This window comes from Panulirus ornatus, chromosome 56 (assembly GCF_036320965.1).
Source record: "Panulirus ornatus isolate Po-2019 chromosome 56, ASM3632096v1, whole genome shotgun sequence".
Lineage (NCBI taxonomy): Eukaryota > Metazoa > Arthropoda > Malacostraca > Decapoda > Palinuridae > Panulirus > Panulirus ornatus.
In genome coordinates, this window is record NC_092279.1 from 8,807,228 (window position 1) to 8,831,793 (window position 24,566).

The 24,566-nt window shown below is 46.3% G+C and overlaps 1 protein-coding gene across 1 annotated transcript in view; it reads left to right on the top strand.

Annotated features, from left to right (window-relative positions):
- LOC139765861 (cell adhesion molecule Dscam1-like) overlaps window positions 1-24,566 on the top strand; it is a 170,835-nt gene that overhangs the window by 4,878 nt on the left and 141,391 nt on the right. The window contains exon 2 of the mRNA XM_071693720.1: window positions 8,864-9,017. Within this exon, the coding sequence (XP_071549821.1) occupies window positions 8,975-9,017 (43 nt within the window). The 5' untranslated portion in view covers window positions 8,864-8,974. The remainder of the gene's footprint in view (window positions 1-8,863; window positions 9,018-24,566) is intronic.

Genomic DNA, 24,566 nt, shown 5'->3' on the forward strand with positions numbered 1-24,566 from the left:
ACAGGTCACACACCTCAGGCCGAAGATAAACACTTGATTCAAAGGAACTCGTTTTTCCCACAAACATTCATCGTAAACAGTACAGATACGTGAACTAATGATATCCCATTACTGTTGTGATTAACGCTGTTTAAGACCTTGTGAGACGTACTAATAAAGTTAACAAACTGATTGTCTAAATCCCCATCATTTTGGGAGGTGCACTCACAGAGAGAGCGTGAGTCACTCAGTGTGAGAGTGAGGGAGCAAAAGTGCTGCTCAAAATGAGAGTGTTGCAACGTCAGCAAATCCAGACCATCTGAAGCCCAGCGGGGGATTATCCCCATCACTGTGAGTGAACGTTGCCGCCCTGGGAAATAAAGGTATGGCCCGGGTTAAGACCAGGGTCCTGTGTGTAGAGGGAGGCTCGTGGTTGTAGTGTGTGAGGCCAGGGTCCTGTGAGTAGAGGGAGGCTCGTGGTTGTGTGTAAGGCCAGGGTCCTGTGAGCAGAGGGAGGCTCGTGGTTGTAGTGTGTGAGGCCAGGGTCCTGTGTGTAGAGGGAGGCTTGTGGTTGTGTGTAAGGCCAGGGTCCTGTGAGCAGAGGGAGGCTCGTGGTTGTAGTGTGTGAGGCCAGGGTCCTGTGTGTAGAGGGAGGTTCGTGGTTGTAATGTGTGAGGCCAAGGTCCTGTGAGCAGAGGGAGGCTCGTGGTTGCAGTGTGTGAGGCTAGGGTCCTCTGTGTAGAGGGAGGCTCGTAGTTGTAGTGTGTGAGGCCAGGGTCCTGTGTGTAGAGGGAGGCTCGTGGTTGTAGTGTGTGAGGCCAGGGTCCTGTGTGTAGAGGGAGGCTCGTGGTTGTCCACCACCGAATAATCTTTCTCATCTTCGGTAGTTGGAGATAATTCTGAGACCATATACATTCTCACTGTACATATAAGCCATGTAGGTGTGGTAGTGGTGGTGGAAGGGTTCGGTTTCTTATGGTTGTGGTGGTCGTGGTTAAGGGAAGGGAAGGGAAGGGTGGCAGGTGTGGTAGGGCCGTGCATGGAGGAAGGGGTTGTGGGAGTAATGGATCATCACTGTCGTGGTCGAGGAGGCTGGGGGTTGAGGCAGTCATGGTGCAGGGAAGGGTTTATATGGCAGTATAAAGGAAAGCCATATGACAGAAGACCTGATTTTCTATGACGAGGTTATCTGTTGGAGGAAAATATTCCTAATCTATATAGATAGAGACAGGGTAGTAAAGCAGATGGTTCGTTCCCACCCACCACTGTAGATCGAGACAGGTTAGTTAAGGAGAAGGCATTTCCCTACCCATCACTATAGGAGGCAGAAGGCTCCTCCCCACTGTCAATGAGATCTATGTATGATCGAGAGACAATATAGACATTGAAATTCTAACGAAAAGGATGAATAGAAAACCGATTTAGATTACTTATCAGCCACCACACACTCTGGGCAGGATATATCAGAACCTCGAACCTTAAACGAAAAAGGGGATGAAATGCGGCCATACCATATCACTGTTTCTGAGCAGGTTTATTCACTCATACCAGAAGAGTATTTTTGTGACCATGATTTAAATCTGATGATAGTCTTCGCCCTGGCCACTTCTTGTAGAGTATTTCAATATTTTATCACTATTCCTGAGATCTAGTTTTGTTAGCCTTCTTTGTATTCGTTCTCGTTTTTCTTCGTCATTGATAAAGTTTGATGACCAGAAGTGAACAGCGTGTTCGCAGTGTAATCTAAGTCTGGCGCTATAAAGTGTAAGTATTGTGTCATGGTTGTCAGTTATGCTAAGGTTCAGCAGATGGTTATTTTTGAGGTCGTCCAGTGGTGTGGTAATGATGGCAGTTGTGGCAGCTGGGACCAGGGTTGTGACCAATGTTGATGAGGATGACTTCACACAGGAACGGCAGCCAAACTCACCTGCCTCACCTCAGCTACAATATACACGACCATGTTCGCGAAAAATCTTGAGCCATACAAGTACATAAAGGACCCACGACCACGGCCATGGTGCTATAACCATATCCATTACTCTGACCTCAAGTACACAACGTATATGCTACTATAGAGACATCACTGCTATGAAAAGGGGATGTTGAAGAGCAGGTGCACGAGTATGAAGTGAATGACAGTTTAGTCATGAAACAACCCAGGCAATGGGTATGAGGGACGGAGGTGTGTGTTTAAGAGGGCGAGCGTCAGCATCATGTGGCCAACCTTTGAGGTCTTAATGTCTGATGATCATGAACGTACATGAAGGATACCGTTTGTGTGTGTGTGTGTGTGTGTGTGTGTGTGTGTGTGTGTGTGTGTGTGTGGTGAGGATGACAGGCAGTAAACAGAACATAATGACGCCCCATATGACGGAAGTTATGACTATAATTCAAGTAATTATGACTACGATCACGTGTCGCAATTAACTGCTTCCAAGTACATGGTTCCGGCTGGCAATGGATGATTCACACTTAACACAGACGATCGTAAAGTTGTCAAAATGGCACCACAAGTGTTGCCCCCAGCTTGACCCCGACCGTCCAGGGGTTCATGTGGCAGCACTACCCTCCTCCACCCCCAGCTTGACCCCGTCCGTCCAGGGGTTCATGTGGCAGCACTACCCTCCTCCACCCCCAGCTTGACCCCGACCGTCCAGGGGTTCATGTGGCAGCACTACCCTCCTCCACCTGATCGACCTCGTTCATCAACGTCGACAATCGAGGGTCAGACGTGCGACAGGTCAGGCTTCAGGTTCTGTAGCAGGGCTGCTACCCACAAGTCGTCCTTGGTTGTGTGTCTAGTGGTACAGTCACAGGATGTTCACTGTTTCCTCACCATGAAAGCCGGAACCCAGATCCTCCGGGTCACACATATGAAACATTTTGTTGTGAATGTTCTAAGATGACGTAATGATAACGGAGAGCTGACGTGTTGGTGACGTGATGGTGACGTGTTGGTGACGTGATGGTGACGTAATGTTGGCGTGATGTTTATGGTCATCGTGGTGTCCTGTTTGTAATGAAATTTTAAGACAACATCAGTACCACCAAATGAACAGATCTACCTTTAGATTAAGTTGTATTTGTATAGATTTCACAACTTCATAACCTGTTATATTTTGCCCCACATCGGTTGTTGCTGTAGCTCATTATCATGCAAACATATATTCACAAGATATATTGCGCTTCTTTCAGAGTCCTGAATATGATTCATGTTTACATACGTCATCGTAAGAGTCCGTGACGTAACGTGGGTTCGAAGCAGTGTCTTCGTTCTGTACCACCTTCTCCCTCATATGAGTCAGTTGTTGCCCATAGCCTCATCACTGAACCCTATATGTTTGTACCTCACCTTGGGGGGGGAGGTACCTATTTATGATTTGATTAAATCCTTGTAATTGAATTCAGATATAATTCATTGAGGTTTACGAGACCTGAAACTGCTAAGTGTCGGGTGTTCTTGTGTCGGTGCAAGATGTATAGGTGTGTAATGTGAGGATGTCTGGTGTTATGTTTACCACCAACACCTTAACAAGGTGTTCAAACCTTTGCAGTTGGTAGTTCTAACCTGACTCTGAGGGCCTTAATGACCGTAGCATTCGATTGGCCAGAATAACCAGCCAACCACGGGCGGTGCTGGTCCAGGCTGTCCCCGGATGTAGCTAGAGTGAGTAATGTCACGCTCCTGGGGTCCAATCCCGCCCTAATGTGATTGGTCGCTGATAACTCGTCGCTAGTTGTGATTGGCTGGGCCCTCCAGACCTTAGTGAAGCTGGGCGTCGGTATTATTGTGGCTGAAACTGTTGATTTGGCTTGTACGGTGGAGGGAGAGAGAGAGAGAGAGAGAGAGAGAGAGAGAGAGAGAGAGAGAGAGAGAGAGAGAGAGAGAGAGAGAGAGTTATATCTCACGTAATCGCTGGTTACATTGCTTGTGATTACTATTTGTGTGTTAAGAGGAGAGAGTTTTACACTCGTGTTTTCCCATCTCAAAACCTTGTCTTTACTTCCATCTGCACACACACACACACACACACACACACACACACACACACACACACACACACACACATCAGGCTAAGCTAGGTACCAATTTATCAACCAACCCCGAGGGGAGGATCAACAGCTGGGATTAACTGTGGGCCGATTGCCGCGATCTGGATTTAAACCTGGGCGGGCCTGTATGTGGATCCTGGATAGCTATGCTAACCATTGGTTCATTAGAACTCTTACGTATATGTGTGTGTAATTACCTGTCTGTGTTGTACAGTGAGGAAGTCTTACACTTGAACTTTGTCTAGGATCAGAAAACATTGTAAGCATCTGCATGTTGTCTATATTCTCAGTTTCATCATTCAGTTTATTCCATTCATCTATCATTATCATACTATAAAAGTATCTCTATACATCTCATCTATCAAGTTTCCTGCTTCATGTTCCTCGCGTTATTTTATCCTCACGTTTATCAAAGAACTGTTTACTGTTGATGTGTTCACCTGACACCTGGCTTTGATTTATGCCTTACGATCGGCGGCGATGTCATGGTGCAGTCCTCACCCTCCTGTGGACCGTGGCGCAAAAGAGGAGGATACAGAGTTCTCACAAGGTACAGAAAGTGGACCGCAATTATTAAAATACACCACAGGTCATGTAGAGAAGTGTCGACATGATTTGGTCCACACCATCAATAAGTTGGCAGTTCTTATGGTGAACAAAGTTAATAACAGTTGAAGAACAGTGACTGTATCACGTAACAAGGTAAACAAAACAAGAAACAATTTACAACAGGCAAAGTTATGATATTTCTCAAGTATCCGAACGAGGTACAACATTGTTATGGATGAAATGCTGGTACGTATCTTGTGATGTTTGGCAAGTTTCATCCCTGAATTCACTGATGTTACAACACTCAAGTAAATAATGTGGGCAGGTGTGGGAATCACCTTGTGGGCCAACTAGACATTTGATCTGTCTTTACCAACATAAACCAACCAACTACCTCGAACATCTACAACCCAGCCTGAGTCACATGACAACAACATACATGTGTCTACAATCCTGTGGGTGCAATTATATATATATATATATATATATATATATATATATATATATATATATATATATATATATATATATATATCCCTGGGGATAGGGGAGAAAGAATACTTCCCACGTATTCCCTGCGTGTCGTAGAAGGCGACTAAAAGGGAAGGGAGCGGGGGGCTGGAAATCTTCCCCTCTCGTTTTTTTTTTTTTTTTTTTTTTTTTTTTCCAAAGGAAGGAACAGAGAAGGGGGCCGGGTGAGGATGTTTCCTCAGAGGCCCAGTCCTCTGTTCTTAACGCTACCTCGCTGATGCGGGAAATGGCGAATAGTATGAAAGAAAGAAAGATATATATATATATATATATATATATATATATATATATATATATATATATATATATATATATATATATATATATACATATATATATTCTTGTATGATACAGTGATAGTAACTGACCGGTTTGTGTTAATTTCACTCTTCCTTAAGAGTGTAACTTGCCTCGTGTTAACCAGAGGTGTGCACGACCCGGCACACGGCCCTTACCAACATGCTGGTGAGGAGCTACCAGCGACTGGCTGGCAGGTACTGATAACGAGGCGTCTGTCACGCACACGACTGGTCGACCATCTACCATTAACACTGGTCATATCTCGGGTAACATCTGCAAATTTGCTAAGTTTGTCCCGGGTCTGGAGACGTGGTTAGCGGAGAGCCGGCCCGCTGGATGGAGGTGTTGGTGATGGTGGTGAGGGAGGGTGATGGTGGTGGTGGTGATAGAGGTGATGATGGTGATGGTGAGGGAACAGAAGTGACACTCGTGTGGTATTAGCCATGTTTGAACCCGAGTTCCAAACTGGTTCCTAACCTTAACACGTCAGGCTGTCTCACAGGGTTTGTGTGTGTGAGTGTGTGTGTGTGTGTGTGAAGGAGAGAGAGAGAGAGAGAGAGAGAGAGAGAGAGAGAGAGAGAGAGAGAGAGAGAGAGAGAGGTGGGGCTGGAGGATCTTCCCCCAGGTTCAGCAGTCAACATTATGTGACACTAATGATGAAGCTCAGACTTGGTTGCTTGCTTCCTGTCTGTGTCCCAAACTTGTCCTGGAAGTTGGTCATACCGTAATGAGTTATGAGGTAACGTATGCTGTAGTTATGAGGTAACTTATGCTGTACTTATGAGGTAACGTATGCTGTAGTTATGAGGTAACTTATGCTGTACTTATGAGGTAACGTATGCTGTAGTTATGAGGCAACTTATGCTGTAGTTATGAGGTAACTTATGCTGTAGTTATGAGGTAACGTATGCTGTAGTTATGAGGTAACTTATGCTGTACTTATGAGGTAACGTATGCTGTAGTTATGAGGCAACTTATGCTGTAGTTATGAGGTAACGTATGCTGTAGTTATGAGGTAACGTATGCTATAGTTATGCGGTAAAGTATGCTATAGTTATGAGGTAGCTTATGCTGTAGTTATGAGGTAGCTTATGCCGGAGTTATGAGATAACGTATGCTGTAGTTATGAGGTAGCTTATGCTGTACTTGTGAGGTAACGTATGCTATAATTATGAGGTAACATATGTCGTTATGAGTTGTGGGAATCCATAAAGCACTCTAGTGTACTGAGAACATAACGAAGAAGGTAGACTACTGTGAGTTACGGGGAAAGTAAACCAGTTTGAGTTATGAGGGTGTTTACACTATTCTGTTTTATGAGGTGGGTAGACCACTATGAGTTATGACGTGGATAGACCATTGTGAACTATGAGATGGGTAGACCACTGTGAGTTGTGAGGATGGTAGACTCTTTGAAGTATGAAGAGGACACACCATTGTCAGTTGATGGAGAGGTTAAATGATTGAGACCTGTGAAGAAGGTAGACAATCATGAGGATAATAGATCGGTGTTGGTTATCATGAAGGCATGTTATTGTGAGTTATAAGAAGAGACAGCTGTGAGTTTTGAGGAAGATATAAAGTTATGATTTATGAGGTACGTAGATCAGTGTGAGTGATGAGGAATGATATATAGTTATGATTTATGAGGTAGGTAGACCATTGTGAGTGATGAGAATGACTGCTAAGGTAACTTCGGGAAGGTTGAACACTGTGCTATGAGGAGAGTACACTGTAAGGAGTTGTCAGGAAGGTAAACCATTGTAGGGTATGAGGAAAGTAGACTACTGTGAGTTGTGAGGGAGGGAGACTACAGTCATGTATAAGGAGTACATTGGAAGGGCAGGTAACACGAGAGCTGATGATTCATGAAGAAGGCACCTGTTGTCATAATCATTTTTGTGGTAGAAACAGGATAGTAGAACAGTTGGCATCTCCGCCACCCACCTCTCCCTCCGGCTCAACAGCGGGTAGGAAAATTGCCGAGAAAATCTACTGCCATTGAGATTATAAAGGAAAGTGTGAACTGGAAAGGTTTCTTACCATACCTGCAGTGACCTCCTTCGTGGAGCAGAGTTAATAGTGACCTCCTCCGGAAAGTAGAGTTAGCAGTGATCTCCATCGGGAAGTAGAGTTAGCAGTCACCTCCGTAGGGAAGGAGAGTTAATTCTGACACAGAAATAAAGAAAAAATGCTCATAGTTTAAACTGTAGATTTAATTCTGTCTAGACACTGACCTCTGTATTGTTGACACACATCAGTGAAGTATTTGTCGTCTTGATTTGAAGATAGTCATCAGACTAGGTCATTTCCTACATGTGGTAGTAATATTTTTTCCAAAGTTCCATAAATCATCAGTTGTACAGTCTTGCTCGTGGTGCCGTGCTGTCGTGCTCATGAGTCGTACCGACCTTCTCACGGGTCGTACCGTCGTGCTCACCTATCCTACTCAGGGACCCAAATATGTGCAAGAGTTATCATCGTAAGACACACTGGACACGAGGACGTGTCTTGTGCCAAGTTTGTCTCGCCCTAAACGTGACAGTCTTGTCAGCTTCCCAGTCATGGGAGGACCCGACTCTGCAGGGATTAATATCTTGAGAAAACATGTAATGTCTGGGATAGACGGGGGCGCCTCAGGGTGGGTGACGTGATGGCAGGAGCGCGTCTATCATGGTCTCGTGGTGGCCTCCAGCTGCCTTGTCTGGCGGGATCTCGAGGCTGCTGCTGCTGCTTGGCTGGCTGGCCGCCCCTGCCGGCCTCCGGTGAGGCCAGCCAGACACCTGAGCCTCACTGCTTACAGATAATGTTGTACGGTAAAAGTTGAAGCTGAGCATGTAGGTGTAGGGCAAGATGACTTCCGTACCACAGTGACAGGACCGCGGAGTTAAGCTGTTGTCCCTCGTTAGTCAACCTAGAGTGCCGAGGTGACGTGTTGTCAGTCCTCACTGTTGGGTCGAGGTAGGTAGGTACTGGGTCGAGTAACCAGCTACCGGGTCGTAGTGGGTAGTTTACTGGTCAGAGTTGGTAGGTATTGGGTTGCTGACGTGTATGTGTGTGTGTGTGTGTGTGTGTGCCAGACGTGGGTAGGGTCGACAGCCGGTACATCTAGAGATGGTGTCTCGGTCTGACCCCGTGGTGACACGTGCCCAGCGAGGGCCGGCGTCCTGACCCCGTGGTGTCAGTCTGGTCGTGACCCTCCACAACCATAAGGTCCACGCTGGCAGGACGTATTGAACCATCGCCCGTCCGCTCTTCCTCCTCGGCGGTTCTTCTCATATCTCGTACTCACACAACATCTGCTGACTGAGAAAGATTGTATCATGACAATGACATATATACATATCTTGTGACGTATATACATATCTTGTGACGTATATACATATCTAGTGACGTATATACATATCTTGTGACGTTTCATAAAACTGACAATGTAATTTTGCTGTTTCAGGCTTGCCAGTGGATGGAACTCTTACGTGTGTCGTGCATTAGTGACTGGATATATACAGTGTGGTGGTGTTAGTAAGTTGAGGTGTGCACAGGTGTGGTGTTGAAGGTGAAGATGCTGGAGTGCTCCTGGCGGCCCACACTGCTCCTGGTCATGGGTGAGTACACTTGATTCCTGAACGTTGTAACCTGGTGCTCTGCCCATGACGTCGTCCTGGTGATCACGTAAGAGACAATCATGTGATTGCTTTCGTCACAGGTGCAGTGTTAACGATGCCCCTCACAACGCATCATTATGTAAACTGATTATTAGTAGTTGTTTCCTGGTTTACATATGTGTGTATCTTTAACCTGTACTGGACACATGGAACGCTTGATAATGATGATTTACATATTTTTCCTCCTTACTGACTTATCTATAAAGACTTGTTGGATAATTTCCTTCAGTGATGTTTCATTATCTATAAAGACTTGTTGGATAATTTCCTTCAGTGATGTTTCATTATCTATAAAGACTTGTTGGATAATTTCCTTCAGTGATGTTTCATTATCTATAAAGACTTGTTGGATAATTTCCTTCAGTGATGTTTCATTATCTATAAAGACTTGTTGGGTAATTTCCTTCAGTGATGTTTCATTATCTATAAAGACTTGTTGGATAATTTCCTTCAGTGATGTTTCATTATCTATAAAGACTTGTTGGATAATTTCCTTCAGTGATGTTTCATTATCTATAAAGACTTGTTGGGTAATTTCCTTCAGTGATGTTTCATTATCTATAAAGACTTGTTGGATAATTTCCTTCAGTGATGTTTCATTATCTATAAAGACTTGTTGGATAATTTCCTTCAGTGATGTTTCATTATCTATAAAGACTTGTTGGATAATTTCCTTCAGTGATGTTTCATTATCTATAAAGACTTGTTGGATAATTTCCTAGAGTGATGTTTCATTATCTATAAAGACTTGTTGGATAATTTCCTTCAGTGATGTTTCATTATCTATAAAGACTTGTTGGGTAATTTCCTTCAGTGATGTTTCATTATCTATAAAGACTTGTTGGGTAATTTCCTTCAGTGATGTTTCATTATCTATAAAGACTTGTTGGATAATTTCCTTCAGTGATGTTTCATTATCTATAAAGACTTGTTGGATAATTTCCTTCAGTGATGTTTCATTATCTATAAAGACTTGTTGGATAATTTCCTTCAGTGATGTTTCATTATCTATAAAGACTTGTTGGATAATTTCCTTCAGTGATGTTTCATTATCTATAAAGACTTGTTGGATAATTTCCTTCAGTGATGTTTCATTATCTATAAAGACTTGTTGGGTAATTTCCTTCAGTGATGTTTCATTATCTATAAAGACTTGTTGGATAATTTCCTTCAGTGATGTTTCAGGACATTTCAACTGAAACTTGATAACACGAAAGACGACATACTGAGGCTGGTCCCAGTGGCACTTCCTCAACTTTGCTGTCTTCCTGTTTCCTGAATCCTCCTGCTGTAGTAGTGGCTCTCTTATGCTGAACAATCTTTTTTGTGTTAATGTTCGTCCATAACACGACGCATGTATACATGTGGTTCATGATGAGCTTGAAAGTAGAATGGTTAATCTTGACTGTGTATACACTGTACACATTTCTTATATAAGTTTATTTCTTTTCTTCCTCTCCCTCACTCCCTCCCAGCCGTGTTTATTGCACTGTTATTATTCTTGCACGGGATGATGATGGACTGCTTCATGCAGGTAACCCTTAAGCCTTGCGAAGTATCAGTTTGGCTCTCCCAATATATATATATATATATATATATATATATATATATATATATATATATATATATATATATATATATATATATATATCATCCAGTTCTTGTGTTACTGATATGCCATTCAGTGTTGGCTTATACATTAGTCATGTTTTTATATTATTATTTGGCTCTCTGTATTTCTTCCCTTTCTCTCGTTGCGACCTGGATCTTGTCTATTTTATCTACAAGAAATTTTGAACACATTTACTGCCAGATGATAGACTGGAGGTACATCACACACTTACCTCAAGACTGGAGACAGAGTAAACTTTCCAGCTGTAGATATTACTGGTTCTGGAACTGGAAAGATGTATTGCTGGTTCCAGTACTGGATCAGGTAATAGTCTGTTCGTCTCCCTCCCTCCGTCCAGAGAACCGTCATTCCTCAACCGTTATAAGAGATGTGCCACTGAATATCACATCACTCTATTCAAGGATTAATGGCATCCATTTCTCAGGAAAACGTTTCTCTTCTTGATCCATTTCAAGACCATTTTTCTCCCCCATTCACAACACGTGATTGAATCTTGGTAGGATAATGAAGGATTAATGGTCTGTATGAAGGATTAATGGTCTGTATGAAGGATTAATTGTCTGTATGTAGGATTTGAGGTCTGTGTATAGGATTAATTGTCTGTATGTAGAACTAATGGTCTGTCTGTATGTAGGATTAATGGTCTGTCTGTATGTAGGAGTTAACAGATGTTTGGTAATATTTATCGATATTGATCCATAAGGAAAACCTGAAATATAAAAATCACTTTTACTTTTATTTTCAATTTTGTTTCTCTGGTGTTTCCATCTTGACTGGGCATCTCCTCCTCGGCGGTACGTATGTGAGGTGGGAACCAGACTAGGGTGACTGAAAATCTGTCTATTGAGATACAGTATGTGTGACCCTTATTGACCTGCAGCATTGTCTTCCTTCTTTTTGTATCCTCCGCCACAACCACCCCGCCACCATCACTGTACCATCACCACCGCCACACGAACACCACAGCTTCACCACCGCCACACGAACACCACAGCTCATAGCTTCACCACCGCCACCAGGACGCAGGCAGCACAGTAAGAGCACCGTGTTGAAACTGTTATCACTTCTGCCATCATTCTCACCACCATTGCCCTTATCTGAGCACGACGATACGACCCTTATGGGTCAGTTCAAAGGACAGGTCGACATCCCTAAGGTTAGGTTGGTTTGTGCTTAAGGGTCGTACGTATGTCCTGCTGATGTAGCCAGGATAAAGCCATATCAACACCCCATCGTCGTCTCCCCTCAACTTGGCTGTGAAATCTTTCGTGTTGTGGCCGAGCCTTAAGTCGTCCATCCCCCTAGTAACAGGCCAGCCTCATCAACCATTATTCATGACGAGTCTTCAATGATTCAGCTGAACAAGCGTCTCTCCTGCAACTTGCACTGCCTGCCTGAAGTATTCAGGCAAGGTCTAGCCCTGGAAACCCTGGTGTTGGCCGCTCCTACAACCATAGTGAACAACCCATGGTTGTAGTGTGGATGGATCACTCGGGGCTATGGTATGGGTGAGCACCCACGGATCGTGGTGTTGTGGGCGCCCATCCTCGCTAAGATGGGACAACAGGGCGACAGGTTGTGCCTTACTGTGGAGAATGTGATGACTTGCAGTTGGGAGAAAAGTTCCCATGAATGTTGTTGTGAAATGTTTTGATTGTACTCTGGACAACAGGGAATTGGAGGATGAACCTCCCCAGATATGCGAGCAGTTGCTCCTTGCTGGGACGAAGGAAACTCATGTAGATATGAAATGGCAACTCACAAGAAAAATTATATTAAACGCCTTCATAACATCTCCAGCTTTTGGGAAGTACAATTTGTGAAGTTGATCAACATGGTGTTTACAAGATGCAGTAGATGGTGTTCTATTGAACATATCAATGTTCAGACAGGGTTCAGCTGCAATATTCTTAAAATGAGCTGAGGAAAACCAGTGACTTAGAAAGAGGTCCAGGGAGAAATTGCGTATTAGGGTGGGAGGAGGAGAGGGAAAGAGAATTGAAGTGTGTTAAGTGGAATCATCTGCATAAAAATGATTGGAGTTAGACGCTAGAGACAGAGGATCATTTATGGACACAAGGAAGACAGGTGAAAGTTGTACCATGAACGACTACTGCGAGGCATCTGGTACAGAGGAAGTTATGAGTCAGAGAACAGAGAGGATTACCTGAGAGAGGAGGACCAGAGATGAGTCACAAAGGAGGGATGGCAAGCAGACCGAGCACTGGTGAGGTCATCTGGGCTGGTGGTCTGAGAGCAGGGAATGTGATCGTAAGCTAAACACAGTCAACAACCACGTGATTCATCCCGCACACATCTTGATGGTGGACAGTCGAGGACGACGACTCTGAGTACATATTTATCACAGCAGTTAATATGACGCGGGGAAACGCGCTGAGTTGTAACCATTAAACTGGTGTTTCTTATAACGGGGTATTAGGTCGGAGAACAAGATTAGTCGACCAATTATTCGAGTTTCGAGTAAATTGTTTATTTAACTGCTGGGCGAACTGTTCTGTTAATTACGCTCTTTATCTTTTAATTGCTCTTGCACTTATTTGCGTTATAGATAATTTCTTTGTTTAATTACTCTACGTTGTATTGAATGTTGGGCTTCTTGTACGTGTTCCCTTCTGATAAAAGCGAGGGGCTGTCATCAGTGAGAGAGGGAGGGGCTGCCATCAGTGAGAGAGGGAGGGGCTGCCATCAGTGAGAGAGGGAGGGACTGCCATCAGAGAGAGGGAGGGGCTGCCATCAGTGAGATAGGGAGGGGCTGCCATCAGTGAGAGAGGGAGGGGCTGCCATCAGTGAGAGAGGGAGGGGCTGCCATCAGTGAGAGAGGGAGGGACTGCCATCAGTGAGAGAGGGAGGGGCTGCCATCAGTGAGATAGGGAGGGGCTGCCATCAGTGAGATAGGGAGGGGCTGCCATCAGTGAGAGAGGGAGGGGCTGCCATCAGTGAGAGAGGGAGGGGCTGCCATCAGTGAGAGAGGGAGGGACTGCCATCAGTGAGAGAGGGAGGGGCTGCCATCAGTGAGAGAGGGAGGGGCTGCCATCAGTGAGAGAGGGAGGGACTGCCATCAGTGAGAGAGGGAGGGGCTGCCATCAGTGAGAGAGGGAGGGGCTGCCATCAGTGAGAGAGGGAGGGGCTGCCATCAGTGAGAGAGGGAGGGACTGCCATCAGTGAGAGAGGGAGGGGCTGCCATCAGTGAGATAGGGAGGGGCTGCCATCAGTGAGATAGGGAGGGGCTGCCATCAGTGAGAGAGGGAGGGGCTGCCATCAGTGAGAGAGGGAGGGGCTGCCATCAGTGAGAGAGGGAGGGACTGCCATCAGTGAGAGAGGGAGGGGCTGCCATCAGTGAGAGAGGGAGGGGCTGCCATCAGTGAGAGAGGGAGGGACTGCCATCAGTGAGAGAGGGAGGGGCTGCCACCAGTGAGAGAGGGAGGGGCTGCCATCAGTGAGAGAGGGAGGGACTGCCATCAGAGAGAGGGAGGGGCTGCCATCAGTGAGATAGGGAGGGGCTGCCATCAGTGAGAGAGGGAGGGGCTGCCATCAGTGAGAGAGGGAGGGGCTGCCATCAGTGAGAGAGGGAGGGACTGCCATCAGAGAGAGGGAGGGGCTGCCATCAGTGAGATAGGGAGGGGCTGCCATCAGTGAGAGAGGGAGAGGCTGCCATCAGAGACAGAGGGAGGGGCTGCCATCAGTGAGAGAGGGAGGGGCTGCCATCAGTGAGAGAGGGAGGGGCTGCCATCAGTGAGAGAGGGAGGGGCTGCCACTAGTGAGAGGAGAGGTTGCCATCAGTAAGTGAGAGAGAAACAGAGGGGCTGCCACTAGTGATAACAGGGGAGGTCAGGAGGAGAGAGGTGATAAAGAGAGAGGGAGAGTAGACAGGGAAGGAGGAGTTTAGATGGAAGGATTATGCTGGCCACCACAGTAACATCAGCGAATCTTTATCACCCAACACGACACACCAATTACATACTTTACTTGGATAAGATTTTTTTCACCTTCCATCTACCTTCCATCTATGTTATCTTCCATCTGTGTTATCTTTTATCTGTGTTATCTTCCATCTATGCTGACTTCCATCTTTGCTATCTTTCATCTACTTTAACCTCCGTCTATGTTATCTTCCATCATTGTTGCTTCCAGCCTTGTAAACTTGCATCTGTGTTATGTACCATCAGTGTTATCATCTATCTGTGTCAATTTATTCATGTTATTTCCTATCATGTTTATATTCCATCTATATCAACTTCTATCTACTTTATCTTCCATCAGTATCATCTGCTACTGTCTGGCACGGGTTGGTTCTGGGACAACAGAGGCCAGGAATCACGCGTTGTTCAGTATGTTTGGTGGATTTAAGTTGGTACCGTTGGTGAGGACCGTTGGTGGGAACGGCTGGTTGGTACCGTTGGTGAGGACCGTTGGTAGGAACAGCTGGTTGGTACCGTTGATGAGGACCGTTGGTAGGAACAGCTGGTTGGTACCGTTGGTGAGGACCGTTGGTAGGAACAGCTGGTTGGTGCCGTTGATGAGGACCGTTGGTAGGAACGGCTGGTTGGTACCGTTGGTGAGGACCGTTGGTGGGAACGGCTGGTTGGTGCCGTTGGTGAGGACCGTTGGTAGGAACGGTTGGTTGGTACCGTTGATGAGGACCGTTGGTAGGAACGGCTGGTTGGTACCGTTGGTGAGGACCGTTGGTAGGAACGGTTGGTTGGTACCATTGGTGAGGACCGTTGGTAGGAACGGCTGGTTGGTACCGTTGATGAGGACCGTTGGTAGGAACGGCTGGTTGGTACCGTTGGTGAGGACCGTTGGTAGGAACGGCTGGTTGGTACCGTTGATGAGGACCGTTGGTAGGAACGGCTGGTTGGTACCGTTGGTGAGGACCGTTGGTAGGAACGACTGGTTGGTACCGTTGGTGAGGACCGTTGGTAGGAACGGTTGGTTGGTGCCGTTGGTGAGGACCGTTGTCGGGAGCCGTTGTCGGAGACTGTTGATGGGAACGGTGGCCGGGGACTGTTAAGGGGAGCCGTTGTCGGGGAGTGTTAGTAGGAACTGTTGGTGGGGACCGACCAGGGGTTTAGACCATCACCAGGGGACACCGTCAGCGGGGACTGTTTGTGGTGGCCGTTGCCTGCGATGGTTGGTGGCGAGTGTTGGGTCCCTGCTGGGGGGCCGTGTTGCTTGTGGTCCTCATTCCGTCGTTCCTGAGCAGTCGTCGTCTGTAGAGGATGTGGCCGACCTGACCAGATGCAGTCGCCTCCCTCCATCAGCTCCGTCATCTGCTGCGTTGTGTTGTTCTCCTGACAAACGTCTTCACTTAGAGCCATGGAGGAGCCTGTCGATATTCCTGCTGGCGAGGTGGGCCGCCGGCTGACGTGTGTGGAGGGGTGGAGGGTCGTCATCACCAGTCTGAGGTGCACAGGAGGAGGAGGACGAGGCGCTAGTCTTGGTGGTGCAGGGGGAGGATGATGTTGTGTGCGTTAGAGAATGACGTCAGTAGTTACGGGACCAATGAGGGGGGCTTGGAGGGACGGGGGGGGGGGGGGGGTGCTGCTGGCATACGAAGAATGAAAAGATCCGACACCAGCGATGGTGTTGGTAGCCAGCTGGTCAGATAACAGATGGTGACAGCTGCTGTGTTCAGCGTATACTGAGGCAACCACATGTCTGTCTGTCTATCTGTCTGTCTAATCTCTCTCTCTCTCTCTCTCTCTCTCTCTCTCTCTCTCTCTCTCTCTCTCTCTCTCTCTCTCTCTCTCTCTCTCTCTCTCTCTCTAACCCTCCATACATAAGCAGTCCTACACCTGGGTAGGAGACGTGAGAGCCTCAGTACCAGCCATCAGTCCACAAGCCTCACCTCAGCCAGAGTCATGTCAATCTGGCCAGGCGTCTGTACAGCTAGGTTGGTGATCTGTCAACGTTGGTCGAACCTGAAATGTTTGTTCGACATGTTCGACGATGCACTAGAACGACGGAGGGATCTTTGCTCGACCTGCTCGACGAGACGGACGAACCATGACTTGCTCGACAGGGAAATAGATCATCTAAGGCACGTTTGCGTGGCCTGAGCCTCGGGGAAGACGGGTCTCCGAGAAAATAAATAGTCATCACTCGACATCTTGAAACTATTAACCTGATTTTTGGCTTCTGTTCTCCTGAGTCGATAACATCCATAATCCAAGAATATACTGAGTATATGGATGACACATATCAAGCATATGTTGACGTGGTGGGGAGGGAGGGGGGGGGGAGAATATATGTGGTGTGAGAAGATCAATGTCTTCTGGCCTTCAACAGGTGGGCCGGCATCTGTATTACTCGCTCATTCTGGAATAAGAAATGAGATACGGTCAAGAAAATCTGGAGGAAGAATAAGTTCCCTTGATTGAATTGCAGAGCAAACCCGGATATATTGACAGGGGATGAATTAAGTGGTCCTGGGAAGTGGCACGACCACAGAGATGAAGAAAGTGGTACCTGGGAAGTGGCACGACCAGAGGGATGGGGTAAGTGGTGCCTGGGAAGTAGTACGGCCACAGGGATAGGGTCAGTGGTCTCTGGAAAATGATACGACCACTAGAATGGGGTAAGTGGTGCCTTTGTTGTCTTTTCCTAGCGCTACCTCACGCGTGCGCCATGGGAAGGGGTGCCATTTCATGTGTGGCGGGGAGGCGACGGTTTTGCATGAAGGCGGCAAGTATGAATATATATATATATATATATATATATATATATATATATATATATATATATATATATATATATATATATATATATATATACTCACATACATTGTAGCCTAAGCCAGGTACCTATCTATAGACCAGTCCGGAAGGGAGGATGAACACCTGCGATGAGTGTGGGCCGACTGCCACGCCCACGATTCGAACCTATGTAAACCCTACCCTGCGTGTCTGAACATTACACCACCTCATTTTGAAGAATTGGCGGTCAAATCAGGTCGCACTGATAGAGTGGAGGTCACAGCAGGTCATGGTAAAAGAGTGTAGGTCACACTAGACCATGATAAAAGGTGAGGGAGTGGATGTCACGCCGGATTCTCATAAAAATGGAAATGTATCGCATTATTGTGTTCATAAGCGAGGTCCTCTCCCACGAGTGAGAGTAACACCAGCGTTCACCAGTGGGAGTAGCGGGTACTCCTGCTGGTGAGAGTAAAAGCTGCTCTCACCCGTAAGAGTAACAACTGCTCTCACCGGTGAGAGTAACAGCCGTTCCCACCGGTGATTTCTTACTCCCCCACGAGTGAGAGGATCATATATTACTTCCGGTGAGAGTAGTAGGTGCTAACGCCAGTGAGAGGAACAGCTGCCTCACTTGTGAGAGTAACAACTACCACGCAGCGTCGTCCACAAATGAGAGAAACTCATACTCTCACTAGTGAGAGTAACTTCCTCGTCTGGCAAAGAGAGTATCTCTTGCTCTCCCAGTGAGTGTACGTACTCACTCACTTCCTCGGCCTCAGCCACTCAGAGCTCTGAGAAAACTTCCTCATCTCTCACTGTCGTGAAATACAGTATCACTTCCTCAGTACCTGCCATTGAGGGCCCTGAGAGCACTCCCTCAGCTCACTCTACTGAGAGCATGGGTTCACATCCCGGCTGGTGTCACTGGGAGTTCTGAGAACGTTCCCTCAGTTCTAAATGGCCAGATTTTTAGGCTCAAATGTCAGTTTTCCCTGGTTGCCGTCCCTGGCCAGCAGGCTGGGTTAAAGGTCAATTTATAACATGGATGTTGGCGAAGATTTCTTGTAACAATCGTGGAAGTTAAGTAAGAATGTTCTCACGACTTATTATAGTTAGTTTTGTCCTCCTTTGTGTTGATGCCCCAGCCGGACCTGCCCCTCGTCGTGGTCTTGTTGATGTAACAGTCTTGTTGCTCAGGACAGACACACGTACCCGCTTGTGGGCGTTACTGTTACTCTGACTTGTGGATGATGTTACAGTGGTGACTGAACAGATGTTGCTTCCATCTGGATGATACAGCTGTTGCTACTTGTGATGGATGATACAGCTGCTGTTACTTGTGATGGATGATACAGCTGCTGTTACTTAATGGTGATGCATCTGCTGTTGCTTCTGCTACTTCTGGAAGGCACAATCTATGTAACTTCTATATGTTACAGCTGCTGTTACATCTTACCCTGCATCATCGTCTGGGTTACAATGACGGCACTTCGTTACAGAGTTTGCCATCCTTATTTATTCCGTCCCACCTCACCCCGCCCCACACCTACCCCTGCCTCCCACTCCCACCTCCCTCCTCGAACCCCCCGGGGTCCGGCCACTGGTAGCGGACGCCTTCATCACGGCGGGTGACACCTGCTCTACTATTATTACTACAGCAACTCCCTCACTCAAGCTGGGGCGGCAGCTACTACACCTCGGCTACTGTGGCCACGATCGATAACCTTCCGTGAGGTTTGCCTCTCCCTGGTGCCGCCACCAGAGCGGTAATGAACTCTGCTCAGTGCAGTAATCAGCCAGGCACCGCAGGCCTACCACCACTTGGGAAGCCAATCTGATAATCACTAGATAAATCGCAGGAGAGGATTGGTTAAGACCCGCATCAGGTGCTTCTGGTGAGGGCAAGAATCAATGTTCCTCAGAAATGATTTTGAAATGTTTGGTATTAAAATGGCTGGACTTCTGTACGTCATGGAAACCAGTTTAAAAGCAGGTAGGCTTCGTGTAGGCTGACCTGGATGGATATCATCCTAATGGAAACCTCAGAAGAACCGTCAAGATAACCTCTCTGGAACCCTTCCTGGGCATCAGGGTTTGACTCGTCATGAATCCTCTGGAAACCTCATCAAGCTGAGAAATGGAGACCAGCAGAGACCATCCTTGGTTGGAGATGTCATTTGAACTCGTGCTGCTCACACTGAGCCAGTGAGCGCCACTTGTCAGAACGTGAACTGTACATAGTCATGTGAAACATGACTTCAGCAACTAGAGGAAGGCTTCCCCTGCTGGACCTCAGATGGACGGAAAGTTGGGTCAACTGAAGGAGGCGAGTGAATGCAGTATCTTCAAAGTTGCCGGAGAGGCTGACACCATCCCCTGGCGGGCAGGGGTCGAGGTTGTCGTGGTGTCTCCCATACAGGCTACACTGGTCCCCTACCTTGCCTCTCCTACTTCGATTCCCCAACATAGCGTATCTTACCTAGGCTGCCTAACTAGGGTCCGTAGGACGCTTATCTGTGGTCTCCTACCTAAGTTGCATTACGTAGGGTCCCAGACCTAGGGGTTTCCTGCCTAGATTGTCAAACTTTGGGATCCTAGAGGCTCCTGCATAGGTTCCATTACCTAGGGTTCCCTTCGTCTGCCTACATAGAATATCACCGGGGTGTTAGGTGGCGCTGCCTCTATTTTCATCGTTTGTTTATTCATTAAAACATATTCACGTCGACCAGAATTAATTTCAGTATAACTGAACATGGCCACAATCGAACCTCCAGTCACCACTTGTTTTAGATTGACGTCGCTGATAAGGGCGCCACCTGGACCAACAACAAAATCGTGTCAACTCGGTTATGGTAGTCACTAGGAGGCAGCTGGCGGTCCCTGGCGTCCATGCGTTGTTGTAGGGTCCCGGGGGTAGGGAGGGTCGCATCCTGGGTCAGCTAGGCGTCCGTGGAGTCCCAGGTGTCCGTAGGGCCCACGGACGTCCGAAGGGGTCCTTGGGTGATGTTAGACCTGGAGAACCTAAGGGGACCCTGGGGTGAGGGGGGTCCCATATGTCTGTGAGACATCCTGGCGCTTCCAAGCGTCACTTGGGCCCGCGAGGGCCCATCCGGTGGAATGTAGACAAAAAGAGGTAATTCTAACCGTAGAGATTCAGAGGTCAGTGGAGAACTTGTCAGTAAATAGAGTCTGGCGAGGCAGATACACACACGAGGAGCGGACTTGGCCCGGTAGTGAGGGCGCCTGCTGAGCCCGCCACAGCCCGGCCCTCACCATCCCCTCACCACACGAAACAATAGAGGGAAACAAGCCTCGCGTCCTCACTCCCACTGCCTCGCTTCACGCTGAATATATCTGTCCAAAAAGTATTATTGTGTCAAAGAAACGGCGAGCCAGCAAATGTACAGAACTAGGGGCCAATTCCCCCGGCCAGACACCATCAGGGAGTACGCTATAACGGGAGTGTCCGCTTCAGAAGACCTCCCTTGTCACCACCACAGAGAGAGTGTGGTGGTCGCCACCACAGTAGTCAGTGTGGTGCGACATGAAATTCTGCCACTGTCGACTGTAGTCTTGCTGCGGGACCTGCTGTGACACCGAGCATAATTACACTTGTTCATATTAATTGAAATCTGTAGTTATGTTCTCAAATATATATATATATATATATATATATATATATATATATATATATATATATATATATATATATATATATATATATATATATACATAATGTGAGAGAACAACTGTGAGCATCAGTTAGAGAGCAGAGGGAGAGTTGTACACTACATCTGGTCTGGTATCATACAGTTTGATGGATATGTTCCTGGTAATTACTTCCGGGTTTCAATAATCAATCATCATTCTTCACTGGCTGAGCGGTAATCACGTTCCACTCCAACATAACTCGATTGGAAAAAGAATCTATCGGCTGATCATCTCCCTCGACCTTGTATTGTGAATCCCATTAAACCATTACACCATTAGTGAATTCTGTTGACCGTGACAAGCACAGGGGGTGGGGGTTTGATCCTCTGCCATGTTATGTCAGTAACAATATGTCATATGATCTCTGGTGTTACCGGACTCCGCTAACTTGTGGTTACACCGAGAGTGAAGTCATCTTCTGCTGCGTGGTTTTATTCTCTTATCTCAGACTCGTCGCATTTCTCTTCATTCCAAGGGAGTCCAACCTTACCCAGCTACTGACTGTAGCTTGGTCATGAAGCTGCCGGAGGTCCTGGGAACGGTCTTGGGTTGATGTAACATATTATAACAACTCATGTGTGACGTCAACCATCGTGTTACATTGTAATTTGGATGTTGATCTTTATTTGTGAAAATCATTTTCATATTTTGGATGCTTTCCTGACTATGAATGATCGGTCTGGCTATCTATCTGTGGTAGAAAAATATTTCCTCCCTAAGTAGCAGATAGATTGTTCTGGCTAAGTAGCAGATAGATTGTTCTGGCTAAGTAGCAGATAGATTGTTCTGGCTAAGTAGCAGATAGATTGTTCTGGCTATTGAAAGTTGAACATGGAATGAAGTGAGAGGTTTTCATTTGATCTTATGACGCAAATTTTGGTGTTGACGTTTTCGTCAGGTCAAGTCAGCGTGTGTGTGTGTGTGTGTGTGTGTGTGTGTGTGTGTGTGTGTGTGTGTGTGTGTGTGTGTGATAACGTAGCAAAAACATATAACATAACACTGATATTAACTACAAATTATGTCATTTCTCTGTTTAACTAACAGGTTTTGAAAATACTGACTGGTATTGATAGGCAGTAAATGTAAGAGAAATACATTTCTAAAACTATATATGATTAATGTATTTCGTCGGCCATGACTTTTGACTGTAGGTGGCGTATCCTACATCATCCTGGGAATACCTCTTGGTAACGCGTTACTACATATGTAATCATGTATTCATACATTATAGGCAGGGATTCCTGCCCTCATAGGCGTCATTTCTTGTACTTTGTTTACCATCACACTTTGTTAACTTTTCTGTGATGTCAACATTCACATTTCCTCGGTTGTTTTCTTCCATTCATCCGCTACACTAACACCACAGCAGTATAACGATTATACCACAGCAGTATAACGATTATACCACAGGAGTATAACGATTATACCACAGGAGTATAACGATTATACCACAGGAGTGTTTTGCTTGACCTTCTCTCACTGTAGCCAAGTGTTTCCTCACCTGGGTAGTTTGTCTTAAAAACTTCTGAGTTCAGTAAGGGTTCATTCTGGTCGCTTTATGGCAGTCCTCATTTCCACTGGATCATTTCCAATATCATCTAAGGCTTGGCCAGTCGTGTGGCACGTACGTATATACCTCCAGGTCTCCGAGTACAGTCAACACTCATAACATTGTACTGAACTCCTCACACGTATTCTCGTCTGTATCATTAACTTCCCATCTGAACTGAGCCTGATGACTACGTTGTTAGCAGCTGATATTCCACTTATATAGTAGAACAGTTTTGAATGTTCTCTCGACTTATTATCAACTATATTTTTTCTAGTTTCTGTTGTTCTTCCCTTCCCTTCCTGATGTAGTCATTTCTGGCTCTCTTGTACCTGTCAGACGCAGCTTGACTCCTCGTCTTTCCTATATCCCTCCCACCGTGTTCCTCTGTGTTCCATTTCTTTTTTTCTTCTCTTGTTCAACCATTCCTTTCCTCCATCCCCTCCCACTGTGCTGGGCTCTTGATCAACCATGAGGAAGGTGTTTCATATAACTTCATTCTTCTTTCTTTCTTCTTCTAATTTTCGATCGAGTTTTTTCGTGATGAACTTCCTATTTTGCCAGTTAATTCATCTCTGATTTGTTTCGTAAGTGGAGGTCAATAGGTAATGGTTTTAACTGCAGGACAACTGGACGCGAAAATCAGATTTAATTTTGATGGCTTATCCGCGGCTTTGACGCAAGTGAACTGTGAGACATATCGGTACAATAACTTCCACGGCAGTATCGAACGCCGCTATTGGATCCGATTAAGAATGTCTCGCGGGCGTTCTTGACTCGCACCCTCGCCTACTGCCATCATTAACTTACTTCCTTCAATTAATGATCCACTCATACAACACTTGATATCGTCTTTCCTTCATCATAATCTCACTGGAGTTCACTTATAACGGCTCTATCCTTCAGGATGTTTAAGATCACTTGTCTTTATAACTTGTCAGGTTTCTCTTCATGAGGAGGCTGGTGTATACCTACTGACACGCCATCACCTTCCTCTTAGGGAAGTGTTGTATCACTGTTGTCACTGTAGACACATGTCCTCCAGCCTTGCACTGAGCCGGGCCTGAGCCTCACTGCGGTACGTGGCGCGGGGGTTGGGGAGGGGGGGGGGGACTTGTTTCAGTGGGCCACCCTTTGTGCCTTGGGGAGGGGGAGGAGGGAGGGGGGGGGGGCGTCAGATGAAACAAGGAGGACACCAGAGACGATATGAAAGAAACTCGGAGGAATCCAGAGGAATCTCGGAGGTAGACTGGAGGTCTGGAAACACATAGGATCCAAAAAGTCCTTTGAGCAAGAATCACGAGCCCGGAGGCCACACACACACACACACAACCTCCGTGGAGGCCAGAAGGGCTCGAGGACCGACGTGGGTCCCTTGGCTGTTCGGGAGACCACGAAGAACTCCAGGAAAGTTGGTTATAGAGACCAAGGATAAGTAATCTAAAATGATAGATCCGCCTCTACCGTACCTGCATGACCTCCCCAGATGGTAACATTATGATAACCAGTTTGCTGGTGGTTAGCATGACGCGTTCTGAAGATCGTATCATATTCATTACATTTAACAAGACCAGAACTAATGTTGGCAGCCATTCATCTGATGTTTACAAACATCTTTTGTAGTGAATTTACAAATTTGATGTCAGTCACTTGAGGAGGATCCTGGTGTTTACTAAGACCGAAATATCTTTTCATATCTCAAGTGTGGGTTGTATGTATGTATGTATGTATGTATGTATGTATGTATGTATGTATGTACGTGTATTAACATGATACTACATTCTTGGAGACCTTATATTGTGTGGCTGAGCAGCGAGAGCTCGTAGTTACTACAGTTGCCGTGATCTGTACACCTTGGAGGGAGAGGATAGCAGGCC